Here is a 14,230-nt window from a genome sequence, read left to right as displayed (position 1 = left end):
GAAGCATTTATACATACATGAGTACTGTACTTCTACAGATGAAGTTCTAGATGTTCTGAACCATGGACTCAAGGACTTATACCCAGAATCTCTAACACAGTATGACTTAAGTAACAACAAAAACCCCCTGCAAACAGGATGTTTATAGAAGTAGATGGAACAAAGAAACTTAAATTTCTTTTCTTCCTGTTGTTTTAGAACCCAAGGCTAACACCGCAAGGTTTTTCAACAGAATCATTAGATACTTAAAAATACTGCAAGAAAAATTATGTATCAACTTCCAGCTTTAGAGATCAGTAAAAAGTTAGACATTAAAATTACATACCTTTCATTGCATCCTTATAGATGTCAATAAATAATTTCAGTATTTCACTAGGAAAAATCTCTTCATCTGGCAAACACTGCAACAGAATGATAATTTCTGCCTGACCCAAACCATGCAGTCCATTAGTTGAGAAGTACCAGCACTTTTCTGAAGAATCTTTAATTAAAAATATAGATACCACAGTAATGCTGTTTACAGTCAGAAAAAGAAAGCTGGATTTAATGAGAAAGAAAATGTGCACTACTTACACGTTATTAGCTTGACATTCACAAGAAAGTTTGCATTTAGGATAAAAGTTAATGGATTAAGACCTCCTTCCACAAGGAGCAAGATGACCTGTTGGTGAGATGGATGTTCTTCCACTAGGGGATCTAAATAAATTAACACCCAATTTAGTTCAACATGTGAGCCTATTACCTAAATAAAAAATTACAGATTATAGCATATGAAAGACTGTCCCACCCTTCTATCTTAACAGGGTGGTAATTATCTCAAACTTAGAATAACTACAGATCAACCAATGAATAGCTTACCCTAAGATTCAAGGAACATATAAGAATAAAGCAGTAAGTTCTAACAAAGGTACAAACTAGGGCTACAATTAATTTGGTAATTACTGATTAATTTTGTATGCTGTCTCCTCATCCATCTACTGGTATGTTAGTTACCATCAATGAGCACAGTCACTACTATAATGCATTTAGATGATGAAGTATTCTTTTCATTACATATTGATCTTGTTAATATGTTCAATTATCCAACTATCCAATATGCAGCAAATGAGATTAGAACTGTATTAAAATACAAATTATATACAAGTTTAGAAATCTTGCATCAGGTGATTAAATATTAATAATTTTACCTTTTCCTTTTTCACCCACTGCAAGCAAAAGTGGTGGCAGCTTATCACCATCAGGAACAAGGCTGATCTCTTTACGAACACAATTTTCAACACCACACAGTGCTCTGTAAGTTGAAGGACTAACAGGCATAATACTTGTAGTCTGGCCAACTGAACTGGAAGAAGTCTTCTCAGCTTCTGCAGTAGGAGAACACTCTTTAGTTTCTTGAGTTACAGATTTATAACTATGTACCACCTCACTCTGGTCTGGAATGGCCTGCTGCGCATCATCTGAAGAAACAGAAGGGCATAATTCCCCCATTCTTGTAATAATATCAATTTCTTCCTGAGGTTTTGGATTTAGATCAGTTAATATGTCATCTTCCTCTGGGTTTGCAGCCTATGAAGAAGAAGAAAGAAAGAATCTGCACTCTTGTCTCACAACAAACTGAACTTTCATTATTAGCAAGAAGAGAAAGAAATCTATCACAAATACTGAGAACACCTTTCCTCTAAACAAGAAGAAAGCCACCAAATCTCTTCTGGATATTCCCCCCTCCCCCCATCTTTAGGAGTTATGTTAGGTGCAGACATATCATTAATTTATTTGTTTGATAACAGAAAATTCATATCAAAGCACTGCAGATTAGTAATTTTAGCATACAACAGTCAGATGTAACACAATCAACAATAAAACAAATACCCCTCCAGGAATCTGTTTAGTATTACTGTTTCCCCACTCATAGCTACTGAACATTGCCATCATTCTAATTTGCCATCATTTGGATCAGTTCAATACTGCAAGTGTATTTCTACAGCATGTACTAATAGTTGAATCTAGCATATTTACAGTCTGATTAATTTCTAGTTTGGGGTCAAACCTATACTGCTCCCCCAGTGAAACAGATATAAGCTATGAGCATGGGCACATTAGGATATGAACTGTCACTAAAAAAAACAAACTCACAAATCAAGAGGTGCAGTATCATCTTTCAAGTATTTCAGACTTGCATCCTATCTCAATAGGGAAGACTTTACACTGCAACAAGAAAAAACCCTAACAACTCTACACTTGCCCTGTAATAGTTCTCCTATCAGCCATCAGCTTCCAGCAAATCCTCTGTTTAGAGAGAAAAATTTTTTGTGCCAGAAAAATAATTAAAAGTCACCAACCCCATGAAGAGACAAAAACATGACTAAATTAGCCTCTAATAGACTTCTTCCCCAGGAATTTGCTTGCTGGTAAACATTTAAGTTTAGAGTTTTGACTTTCACAGAATCCTGTGGCAGCACGTTCAGGATGCTGTGTTACCTAGTAAAGTACAACCTTCACTTTAAAGCTGCAGTATGGTGGTTTTGTTTGAGCTTCTGAAGCGGCATACAAGAACCATCAACTAATTGCCTCCCACACTTTGTCATGCTGCTTTTAATTTCAGACATGGCTCATCTTTTGCAATTGTCAATATCCTACTATTTCCCCAAAATGGAAGACAGGCTATACCTTTTGATTACTAAAATGGGTAGAGCAAGAGCTCCTAAGTATATTCAGCCTCTGGGAGAAGCGCTGATGCATTTAGTGTCATAGCGATTTTTCAGTTCACTTTCTCTTACCACCCCTCTTTGCCCCATCCCTGGAAACATTCAAGGTCAGGCTGGACAGGGGTCTGAGCAATATGATGGAGTTGAAGATGTCCCTGCTCACTGCAGGGGGCGTTGGACTAGACGACCTTTAAAAGTCCCTTCCAACCCAAACCATTCTATGATTCTATACCACCATTCACTTTCCCTTTTTAATAACTGCTTAAATATTTTCTTCAGGTTGATCACTAATCGTAAATTCTCCTTTTCTGATAAGTGATAGAGTAATAAATGTAATCTCAAGAAGTCCAGCTAAAGCCGTGCACTCCTTATTATACGTTTAAGGACATAATGGCATTTGTCATTTTAGCATCCGGTTCATTAATATTAGGAATCTATCTGCCTTCACTGTCCGAATAACTTTAACCTTACTTTTATTATCTGTGAGTATGCTGAATAACAGACAGTCCAGGACAGACAATAACTGTGGGTCTCAAATCTCCATCCCTTTATCACTTAAGTTGGCTATTCAGTTCTATCTTTATGAATTGGAAGGGGATTTTTTTCATTTGTCTTACTGATGTCTAATTTTTTTCCAAGAGCTCTTTTTATGAGCTTTTCTAGAAATACAGGTTCATCAATAATATCAGCATTACTCCTACCATTGCCAACTAATACAGACTAATAAAAGTGAGAAGCACAATCATCCCTGTAAAAAATTCTTAGCACTTTCTTGCTGTTACTCTGATTGGATCCTTAGGTCTAAAGTTTCTAGGAAAGCCAGATTCACCTGCAACTTACTGGAGTCTTTCCTTGTTCAAATGAAGTCACATTTACTATTACCTATTCTTCATGAATTAATGTTGATTTACATGCTATACACTTGGTGACTGTTCAGATCTACCATGTAGAAATATTTATCTTGTCTGGTTATTAGCTTTACTGATTTGTTTCAGAAACTCTTAAACACTGTTAGAATCATAGAATTTATGTTATCACTTGAGACAGCACTTCAGAGCTATACTTTATTTTAAGGCTCCAGCTGACGAATCTCTCCAAACCTTTCCACAGCAAACTTGTATCTACTACTTTAGACTTTTCTTGTCTAGTGCAACTAGTTCAACACCATGAATATGATCTATCCTAAAAAGCCAACCCCTCTCTCACTTCAACATTAGTTTGCATTAGAAGCGATAAGTAGATTTTGCTGCACCCTATACTGTACTATTCCAGGGCATTAAACAACTTCTGGTTAGTCTAATCCAAACTACAGCAAATCACTGGAAAAAAACCACAAACTTCTATTATAAGCATGTTAACGACAGGTTTCAGAACTATGGCTGAAGTCACCATGATAAAAGTAGTTAATTAAAGGCTATGTAGAAAAAACCTCTTGCTTTGGAAAATTTTCTGCCATACCATTTTTAAGTTCAGATACACCCCAAAACAAACGTGGTTTCCTTTGAAGTAAAGTCTGCAGAATATTTCAATCCAAGGACTTCACAGCCACCCACAAAAAAATAATCAAGTATTTGGCTCAGATTCCAAAAGCTGTGAAGCAGAAGTCATATTAAGGTATGTAAGGGGCCCCATCAATAGCAAGCAAAGGTACATTCATGCACCTACAGACACTTCTTAATTCATACCATATGCATCTCTGGCAAGTCAGGGTTTACCGGACTTAAGTCCTGCGACGACCTCTTTGCTCCAGATGAAAGTTTTGTTGTATCTGCCACTTCGCCATTGGGCAAAATACCATCTGCAAACCAAACTCGCCTCTGCTCTTTGGGGCACAGCCCTAGGACAAGTTAAGAAAACAACACTGACTTCATATTATTGTACTGTTCTAATAGCTGAAAAGGATAAAAATTAAGCCCCTTCTCCTCCCAAATATATAGATAATTTGTTTACTGGAACCAAGCACAGGTAGACAGGTAGACCAAGCCAGTCTCCAGTCAGGCAAATACATGCAAAAAAAAATCTCATAGGTGCACAGAAATTGCCATGCTTAGTTAAATCTATCAATTCCTACAATAAGGAAGGCTACTTCCTCAATCATGTCTCTGCAGTAAGAATGAAATATATATCACAACTAAAAGATTAAATACACTCTAAAAAAGTTAGTTTATCACTTTTTTAAAAACTTATTTTCATGAATGAAGTTCAGGTGTTCAATAAAAGTGGAACGAAGACACTACTTGGCCACTAATCATTCCTATTTACACAGAAATTGAACCTCTACTGCTGCCTAGCAATTTTCCCTAAACAACTGCTTTTTGCTTTTACTGTAAGACTGGCAGTCACAACACAAGCCAGAGATCTCCTAAGCTATATAAAAATGATGAAAGTAGTATCTGCACACAAAAAAGTTACAATATAAATAGAGGACAATGAAAAAAGCTGTAGCATCCATGTTTCATAAATACAGACTTAAGACAGACTTGGTCAAGCTCATACATGGCATCGAAACTGAGAACTGAAAGTAACTTTCCAGTGTCCCAGTTTACAGAGTTTCCCTTGCCCACAGAAAATATCAGTATACCAAGTATGTATTCATGATGCAATAAACAAAACTCTCCAAAGAGATTCTGACAGTGTTAGATATGTATTATATTATATTTAGCATACCTTCAATACCAGGTTGTTTAAGTACTGAGACAGGCAACAATGCAGAAGGTGAAGGAGAGCTAGCACTACCAGGTATCTGGACTTCCTCCAAAGATGGAGCAGCAGAATACTCAGAGGAGTTACTGGAATTGGGGACAGGACCAGTTGGACTCATCATCCTTTCAAATGCCTGTGCTAAAAAAATGTGGTTAGTTTTTAAGATCTCACAATTGATTATATCTCATTTGCAGTGCAGTATTATGGGTATTTTTGCAAGAGCAGTGCACAATTTGTAAGCTAGTTATGAAAAATGAATACTCAAGCTATCGTACAGAAGAAAATTTAGATTTCTTGATTTTCTACCTGCACATTTGCCTAATTCATTCTTAACATGGGAACAGACCTCCTTGTACATCTTGCTACTGCTGCAGTGACTACATTGAACCATATGATCCCTGCACCTTGGTGCAAATACATATATAATTTAATCAAGTCAAATTCCATTCAGGTGGCATATTAAAAATCTACTATGTTTTCAACTTGTTATGTAAATATTAATAACCAGGACTTCAATTTTCTCCTGATGTTTCCATAAGCACCCATGCTTAGCTTTCAGTTAAGAAAGAGTTATCTTATGATTGAATTACTGTAATACTGTTAAATGACTTGTAAAAACATCAGGATAAAAAGCTACATAAAATGGGCAAATAACGTGTGAGAATGAGTAGTCATATGGCCTTTAAACACGTAGCAGGCTACTGTGGAGGGAGAATAACTTTTGCTAGACTCCTGCCACAAACGACCCAGTAGCATAACTTCATATTTAGCTCTACAGAGTTCTATTTTTTTTTTTTTAAAAAAACCAGCTTACTACACAAGTTTAAAATAGGAAATGAAATCCGACTAAGAGGTTAGATTTTTCCCTACATCTCGGAAATAGGGAAACATGCACCAAAGTAGTGAAGCTCCCCCCAAAAAAACAAAGCTTAAAGGGACACTAGCTGTACCTATTACTCTTTAGCGATTACTGCACTTACTCTGTACTAGGTTTACATGGCAAGGTTTTGGTAGTAGGGGGGGCTACAGGGACGCCTTCTGCAAGGAGCTGCTAGAAGCTTCCCCCGTGTCCGACAGAGCCTATGCCAGCTGGCTCCAAGATGGACCCGCCCCTGGCCATGGCCGAGCCCATCAGCCATAATGGTAGTGCCTCTAGGGTAACAGAGTTAAGGAAAAAAAAACCCAGTGGCAGCTTTTGCAGCCAGAGAGAGGAGTAAGAAGATGTGAGAGGAACAACTCTGTGGACACCAAGGTCACTACAGGAGGAGGTGCTCCAGGCACTGGAGCAGAGATTCCCCTGCAGGTCATGGAGAAGACCATGGTGAGGCAGGCTGTCCACCTGCAACCCATGGAGGATGATGGGGAGCAGATATTTTCTAAGTTGAGTCTGTTTTGCCCATGATGGTAGCTGGTGAGTGATCTCTCCCTGTCCTTATCTTGATACATGAGCTTTTTGTTATATTCTCTCTCCCCTGTCCAGTTGAGGGGAGCAATGGAGTGGATTTGGCAGGCACCTGGCCCCCAGCCAGGGTCAACCCACCACATACTCAAAAAAAACTTTTTACCTTTATTAATATCATCATAACAGCCAGTACAAACTCTTGCTTCCTTCTCCATGTACTGTAGTTTGCACTTTCGTTTGCAACAGCCACCACAAAAAACCTGAACCAGAAGAAGATCGAATATTACAGGCAAAATTCCAGTATTTCCTGAATTAAGTTCCTATTATTTATTCATTTTACTAAGACAGTTTGTATCATACAAAGTATACATACGAATTTTTGGAAGCAGGGAAGGAGAAAAGGAGCTTTAGCTTATATATCTTACAATACATTTGTTTGGAGAGAAGGGAAAGTACTGGACTAAAAAGGCTTTTACTGTGTCCAGCTCTGGGGTCCCCAGCATAAGACAGACATGGAGCTGTTGGAGTGAGTCCAGAGGAGGCCACAAAGACATCAAAGGGCTGGACCACCTCTCCTATGGAGACGGCCTGAGAGAGTTGGGATTGTTCAGCCCGGAGAACAGAAGCCTCTGGGGACAAGTTATTGCAATCTTTCAATATATAAAGGGGGCTTATAAGACGGATGGCGAGAGACTTTCGACCAGGCCCTGTAGCATCAGGACGGGGCAATAGTTTTAAACTGAAAGAGGGCAGATTTCAAACAGATGTAGGGAAGAAATTCTTCCCTGTGAGGGTGGTGAGGCACTGGAACAGGTTGCCCAGAGAAGTTGTGGATGCCCCCTCCCTAGAAGTGTTCAAGGCCAGGTTGGATGGGGCTTTGGGCAACCTGGTCTTGTGGAGAGTGTCCCTGCTCATGACAGGGGAAGCTGGAACTAGATGATCTTTAAAGGTCCCTTCCAACACAAACCATTCTACAATGCTATGATTATGAATCTCAAGAGCTCTGCAATTTGGGTCACGCTACAAAGCGTGTCGAGTCTGCTTTTGATCAGGGGTTCTTCCTATCCTGTTCCCCAGAACTACACCACAATCTACCCATACCATAAGCTTTTGAAATTTGGCAGGTATTTCTGTTGGACCAAAGCAATCCTTAGATTTCTACAAACCAACCTTCCACACATGGCCAGGAATGCCCACATTACACAGCTACACGCTCAGCTCTTGCCAATGTTGTCTCAGATTCAGGTATCAAACAGAGCAGCACCTGAAATTTTTTGCTGTGAGTGGCTCTAATTACACAAGGCCAGGTGCCCACAAAATAGCTAAAATTGGACTTAATTTTTTTTTATTTTTAAGATCATAGCTGGAAGCCACTGGTATACAATTGCACAGCAATTACAAAACTCTTCCAAGAGATACACTTGTTTGATTCTAAATCCTCTTCAGCCTAATATTCAAGCCTGTTATCTTCATCTCTCATGAAAAAACTTTCAGATAATAGACAAACCCCACAATGTGTACTCAAAGAGCAGGAACAATAGTCTCTCCCTTCTGTAGTTTGGTTATCCCTAAATCAGAATTCATTTGCTTTCAGCAACATGGAACCCCTCTCCAGTAACTCACCTTTCCGCATGCACGACAGTGATGTCGTCTTTTTGTAAACGTGAACTTGACTTGGCATTTCATGCAGTTGGGTGCCTCTGAATCAGGAACCCACAACGGTTGTTTCCATGAGAGAGTTGCAGGTATTTTAAGTGATTCTATGTTTTCAGGTGTCTGATTTCCTCCAGCTTCAGAGCTGCTTTCCACAGAGTGTACAGGTTCAGAATTTTTACCAACATTTACGCTGGTGCCTGAGAATAGAGCTTCTGGGGCAGCAGAACTGGCTTCCTGGTTTTGTCTCTCAAGTACATCTGTTTTATTCAGTTGTCTCTGACCAACAGCTCCTTGGGAAAGGCCAAGCAACTGCTTTGGTCTTGCACCTTCAGTACAAACATTAGAAACTAGTGCTTCACTACCACTCTCAGTCAGATCCTGAATACGAGATGCATTCTCTTTTGTTACAGATACTGACTCACTGGCAGCAAGAGATGCTTTAAGACTACTATTAATGCTAGTTATCTCCTCTAGTTTTGCTTGCGTATGTTCTTCAGTGACCTCTGTGGGATCCAGGTCATTCACATTTGTTGAATTCCCTGCATCTGCATCAGCTTCCATTAAGTTACTATCATTGTCTGAAGAGCTCAACACATTGGACTGAAGACTTTGTCCATACAAGAAATCATCAAGCTCGGCATCACTTATTAGAGTATCACTTTTAATAATATTCTCCTCAACAGTAAAGTCAGCCATAACAGGGCTCATACTTTCATTGTAATAAGGGTCTATACCAACACCATATGGCTCAGCTTCATATTCCAGAAAAGCAGAAGGAAAAATTTTGATTTGCTGAGAATCACTGTCATCAATTATATTCTCAGTATCATACTCCTCTCCATCTGTACTTTTTTCCACAATACTTTCATTGATTTTAACTGTATCTCCTTTGTGTTCATGCAAGTCAGTATTTTCACAGGATTCACTACCAGAGTGATCACTTTTAGACTTTCCATCGTGAACAGTTAAAATATCACTAATAACCTCTGTCATTTCATTTTGAGGTAGAGGATTAACTTTTTCTTCTGTTACAACTACTGAACCACTGATAGATACAGGAAGTGGAAGACATGACAGTGAGGTCTGGACATCCTCAACTGAAATACACGAAGTTGAAACACTGTTGAGTATTTCATTGCTCTTAATTACTTCACTACCTACATCGTATTCTGTGATTTTTTTTTCCAATTCTACTTTAGTTGTTTGACATGAGTCTGGTAAAACACAATTTCCAGGTAATGCTTCATGGCTTTTGTGCAATTGAGGCCTCTTTGGCAGATCTGAAGGCATGGATTCAACATTACTCTCACCTTTTGAGTCTGCCTTTTCTATGTCATTCGTTCCATACATCTCTTTGTTTACTGCAGAGCATCCATTTTCATCTTGTGGTTCGCAAGGCAATTCTTCATATGCTTTGTCATCTTTGGGACTGTACACATTCAAATTCTGTGATGTTACAGGGACACAGGCAGTATTAAGGCAAGCAGTTTGTTCAAGCTGATCAAATACTTCACTGCACTTTAAAGATTCCGTCCTGTGTTGATCATCGCATGGATCCAAGATCTTTGCTGTAGCATTACTGTGTGATTTTAAAGCTAAATGATTAACCTCCTCTGTTTTAAGGTGTCCTGAATCTTGTAGCATTGAGTCCCCATCAGTCTGCTCTGTACCTGAAACACCACTGCAACCTGCTGATGACACATAAGTAGCAACAGGCATGCAGGATACACCAAAGCCAATCAAACCTTCACTGTACTGGAAGTCACGTGGTTGCAAATTTTGAGTATCTTCATGAGTAGTCACTGAGTGGATTATGTTACCTGTGTCATTAACAAGATCACACACAGGTATACCACACCTTCCCAGGTTTGAAGCCTGAATTTCATTTAAGGAACCACTGTCCACAGTGGACAGAAGATCAGGTCCAGCAACGCTCTTCTCATTTTGTGGTGAATAACTCGGAAGCACTTCACTTGTTCCAGTGTGGGCAGCTAGAGAGATTTCTTCTGATGAAGTACAACTATTAGCATCCTCTTGCAGTTTTGGTGTTGGGTATACATGTTGTAAGCAATCCAGAACCGAAGAAAGCGAATGGTGTTTCGAGTCATATGGATTTTGAGGTGCTCTGTAGCAGTCATATTCATCTATTTTAAGCAAAAAGAGATCAAAAGCAAAGTTTATAAAACTCCTCTCTTTCCACAGTTTACTCCCTCTAAATCCGATTTATTTATTAATACAAGCTTTAACTTGGCATATGTTACTTTCAAATTCCACAGTAAATCATTTGACCAATATTATTATGCTGGAGAACAAGGCAGCGCAGGAACTAACCTGTATTCTGTTCAAATTCATCAAGTAGTTTGTCCAAGTCACAGAGTGCAGCTTTAAAGTAACTGTCCATTCTAATTACAGTTCTAGTGAAGCTTTAGCCTTCTTAAACCTAAAAAGAAAAATACAGCATTTCATTCACAGCATTTTGCTGTTTACAAAGTCAAAGTGTTATTAGTAGAAGAAAACTTCTATGAAGTATATTTTTAATAACACTTTCTTCTCTCTTCATGTAAATAAAAGTATGAACAGGGCTGCAGACTGTCAGCCTCCATGTACTGTGAACATGCTCTACAGTATACTCAGTACACTATGCACAATACACTCAAAAATTCACCTAAAAATCAGGAAGTTGAGGCTGCCTTATTAAAACCAAATGCATTTGAAAGCATATACTATGTCATTATAGTATCAGAAGTTTAAAACCAGAAGGCATACTAGGATCTTCTTGTCTGACTCCCTATGCAGTTTATGCTACACAGTTCACAGGCAAAAAACCAAAATAGGCCATCATTACCCTTGCAACACAAGTGAACTGTTTAAATAAATGATGCCTACATAATCCCAGACACTTCATGCTTTAAACTTCAGTAGGAAGCATAAAAAGTACCCTTCTGTTGACAGAAGTGCCAGCAGTAAAAAAAGTTTCCTTTAGGAGTTCAACTCTGACAACCAGTTCAATACTGAGCATGTGAATATGAGACTTAAACAGATTCTCTTAGTTCCCCAGCTATACAACCAATCAATCTGAATTTACTTTTTTCAGCTACGACCAAATGTTTCACATAAGACTAAACACAGGCTAAACCCTAAAATACATCAGGAACTATAAAGCAGATAACCAGCTGAAGCACTGAAGTACGAGACAGTCATCTTAACACAGAGCTGCAATGCATTTAAGCAGGTTGAGGTCAGTATTCCTCCCCCATGGTAATCAACGAGCTGCCTTTAAATCCCCCTCTTCAGCCTTCCTCCAAGGCCAGCGGAAAAAGAAGAAAATCCATCATGGTAATTCAGCTCATCATCTCTATTCTACTCAAAGCACAAAACCCATTAACTTTCTCTGAGACCCAAACAAAATTATTAAAAAATATCTCTTTTTCAGAGACTTACCAACTCTCCAGAAAGCAATTTATTAATCACATTCACTATTGCAAAACACCCCCCCCCCTTTTTTTTTAAATGAAGATTTCCAGCCACTCAATGTTAGGCTTTTTTGTCACTCTGACTTCCTTTCTAATTCCACATCTTTTTCATGTCTGAACATCCATATGGTGCAATTGCTTATATAATCAAGACGTTATTTATACTGCTCTTAGGTAAAGTGAAGGGACTCAGATCCCTTTAGTGTAATGTCTGGAAACCACACCTGTGGAGGTCTGTCTAGTTTTCCTTCTGCTCTTATCAGTGCATTGACTATCTGCACTGTCTGACTTCACACGCTACCCCATTCAATGTACTTTGACCATCTAGTACTGTCTCTTCTCAAAGGTTACAGCCTGAAGAAATACTTAAATCCTCCCATATCACTTACGCCACCCTGCAGCTACAGATCTAGATTCTATGCTTGCCTTACTTCACTGAAGTGTAAGGTTTCCTGTCACCGAATGATTCAGATCAGGTGCGTTCACTTACTACCACATTAATATGCATATGACAACTTTTTTAAGATTTGTAATGTAAATAGAGACTTGCAAAGCATAAAAAAAGTGAAACAAACAGTATACATCACAATATCATGTAGTACTTTATATCCATATATAAGCAAAAAATAAACAATCTGAATATAGCACTGTATTGATATCCATGGCCATGAATTTGTCACTGCTACGGTCTTAGCACGCTGAACCGTACTTCAAGTCCCACACAGCTATCTAATGAGCATCAAGTAACAACAAGTGCATACTTACTGCTGTTTCTATTACACTCATTTGAATACAGTTCTTGCCTAGAACAATCATCTCATTTCCCAACCTCCTAGCAAGTGGGAGAGTACAACTTGAAATGGACATTATTTCAGTTAAGAACCTTACAAGATTAGCAGCTTTTGTCAATTCATTAAGAGATATTAGAGATCCCATCCTTAAAGCATGCATTTATGGACAGCAACAAAACCGACGGTGAAAAATTAGTCAAGCCGATCATATGAACTAGAAATATTGAAGGATTATGAGAAAACTGGGGATCAAGAAGTACATAATGCTGATTTTTATTCTCTGTAGGGATTCATTATACCACCTTACCACTCAGATACCACTTAAGTTACAACTCATGTGCACACTAACAGCTGTGACCAAAAGGAATGGTGGTCCAAGGCCTCTTACCACTCTGCAGCCACACATTTGCCAAGTCTTCGTTTGTACTGGCACCAACTCTCATCTCATCCCACAAAAAAACAGGTCAAAGAACTAAAAAGACAGAAAGTCATGTACTTTAGAAGGAGAACAAAGTTAGGTTTTTTGCTTGTTTCTCCACCAAAACAGCTCTCCAAAGTGAAAGAAACACTAACCTAGCACAAGGTCCTGGCAAGTGCAAGGATCTGTGAATCTGGCTGCTTCACTCTTAATTATCTACACAAAATACTGTTTGCAGTTATAGCCCTGCAAGTTAAGCTCCCAATTTACTGCAATTAAAATTGAGTATTTTTTAAATCAGCAATTTTTTTTAAAAACCTAATTGTTAATGAAGCAAACAAACATCTGTCATGAATAAATTAGACTTAAAGATATCCTCTGAAATTAGTTTTGTTCAGGTATCTCAATGACCCTAGAATCTCTTATAAAAAAAATTTTGTGTATTTCAAAAAATGTATCGAAAAGAGGCAAGTAATCTTTTCAGCTATCTTTATTGTATACTTAAAAAGACCTAGAGATTACCCATTATTTTACACTCTTGAGTGGCACAAGACAAATTCTGAATTAAGCATGTATGAGTTATTAGATTATAATGCTAGATAGGTAGATTAGAAGGATGTATTTGCACTGTACACTGTTGGCCCATTGACCTCTCTGAAAAAGGAAACAACTCAATGCAAAGAACTGTAGAACCTAAATCACAGGCAAATATTTATATCTATTTAATACAGATTAAATCATTTCTACAGAGAGCTCAGAAAACTGTGATACCTCAGTCTATGAAGCCAATAATGTTGTCACATTTAGTTAAATCTACACAGCTTTGAAATAAAATGGTCCCATTTGAGTTAGTAAAGCATTTTTAACAACGTAACTTTGAATAACTAGCATATTATTCCTGTAATTTTGCTACTCTTTCTTGAGGTGTTTCACACACTTTCAGCTTTTCTGAAAGAGGCCTCCAAGGAAAACAAAAAACCCTACCACAGTAGACAAGCAATAACTCCTTATCTTATCTCTCTCCCACCTCTCTGTCCTGAATCCATGTATTTGCATTATTAAAGAATTGTAAAAGCCTTAAG

At 38.3% G+C, this 14,230-nt stretch overlaps 1 protein-coding gene across 1 annotated transcript in view; it reads right to left on the bottom strand.

Annotated features, from left to right (window-relative positions):
• Nucleotides 1–14,230, bottom strand: part of ZFYVE16 (zinc finger FYVE-type containing 16) — a 31,029-nt gene that overhangs the window by 11,519 nt on the left and 5,280 nt on the right. The window contains exons 2-9 of the mRNA XM_054809527.1: nt 10,798–10,906; nt 8,434–10,610; nt 6,974–7,070; nt 5,373–5,546; nt 4,391–4,542; nt 1,188–1,566; nt 574–696; nt 326–481 (exon numbers count right to left, since the gene is read on the bottom strand). Of these exons, the coding sequence (XP_054665502.1) occupies nt 326–481; nt 574–696; nt 1,188–1,566; nt 4,391–4,542; nt 5,373–5,546; nt 6,974–7,070; nt 8,434–10,610; nt 10,798–10,867 (3,328 nt within the window). The 5' untranslated portion in view covers nt 10,868–10,906. The remainder of the gene's footprint in view (nt 1–325; nt 482–573; nt 697–1,187; nt 1,567–4,390; nt 4,543–5,372; nt 5,547–6,973; nt 7,071–8,433; nt 10,611–10,797; nt 10,907–14,230) is intronic.

Source organism: Grus americana, chromosome Z, assembly GCF_028858705.1.
Source record: "Grus americana isolate bGruAme1 chromosome Z, bGruAme1.mat, whole genome shotgun sequence".
Classification (NCBI taxonomy): Eukaryota; Metazoa; Chordata; class Aves; order Gruiformes; family Gruidae; genus Grus; species Grus americana.
This window is presented reverse-complemented; position numbering and strand designations above follow the sequence as displayed.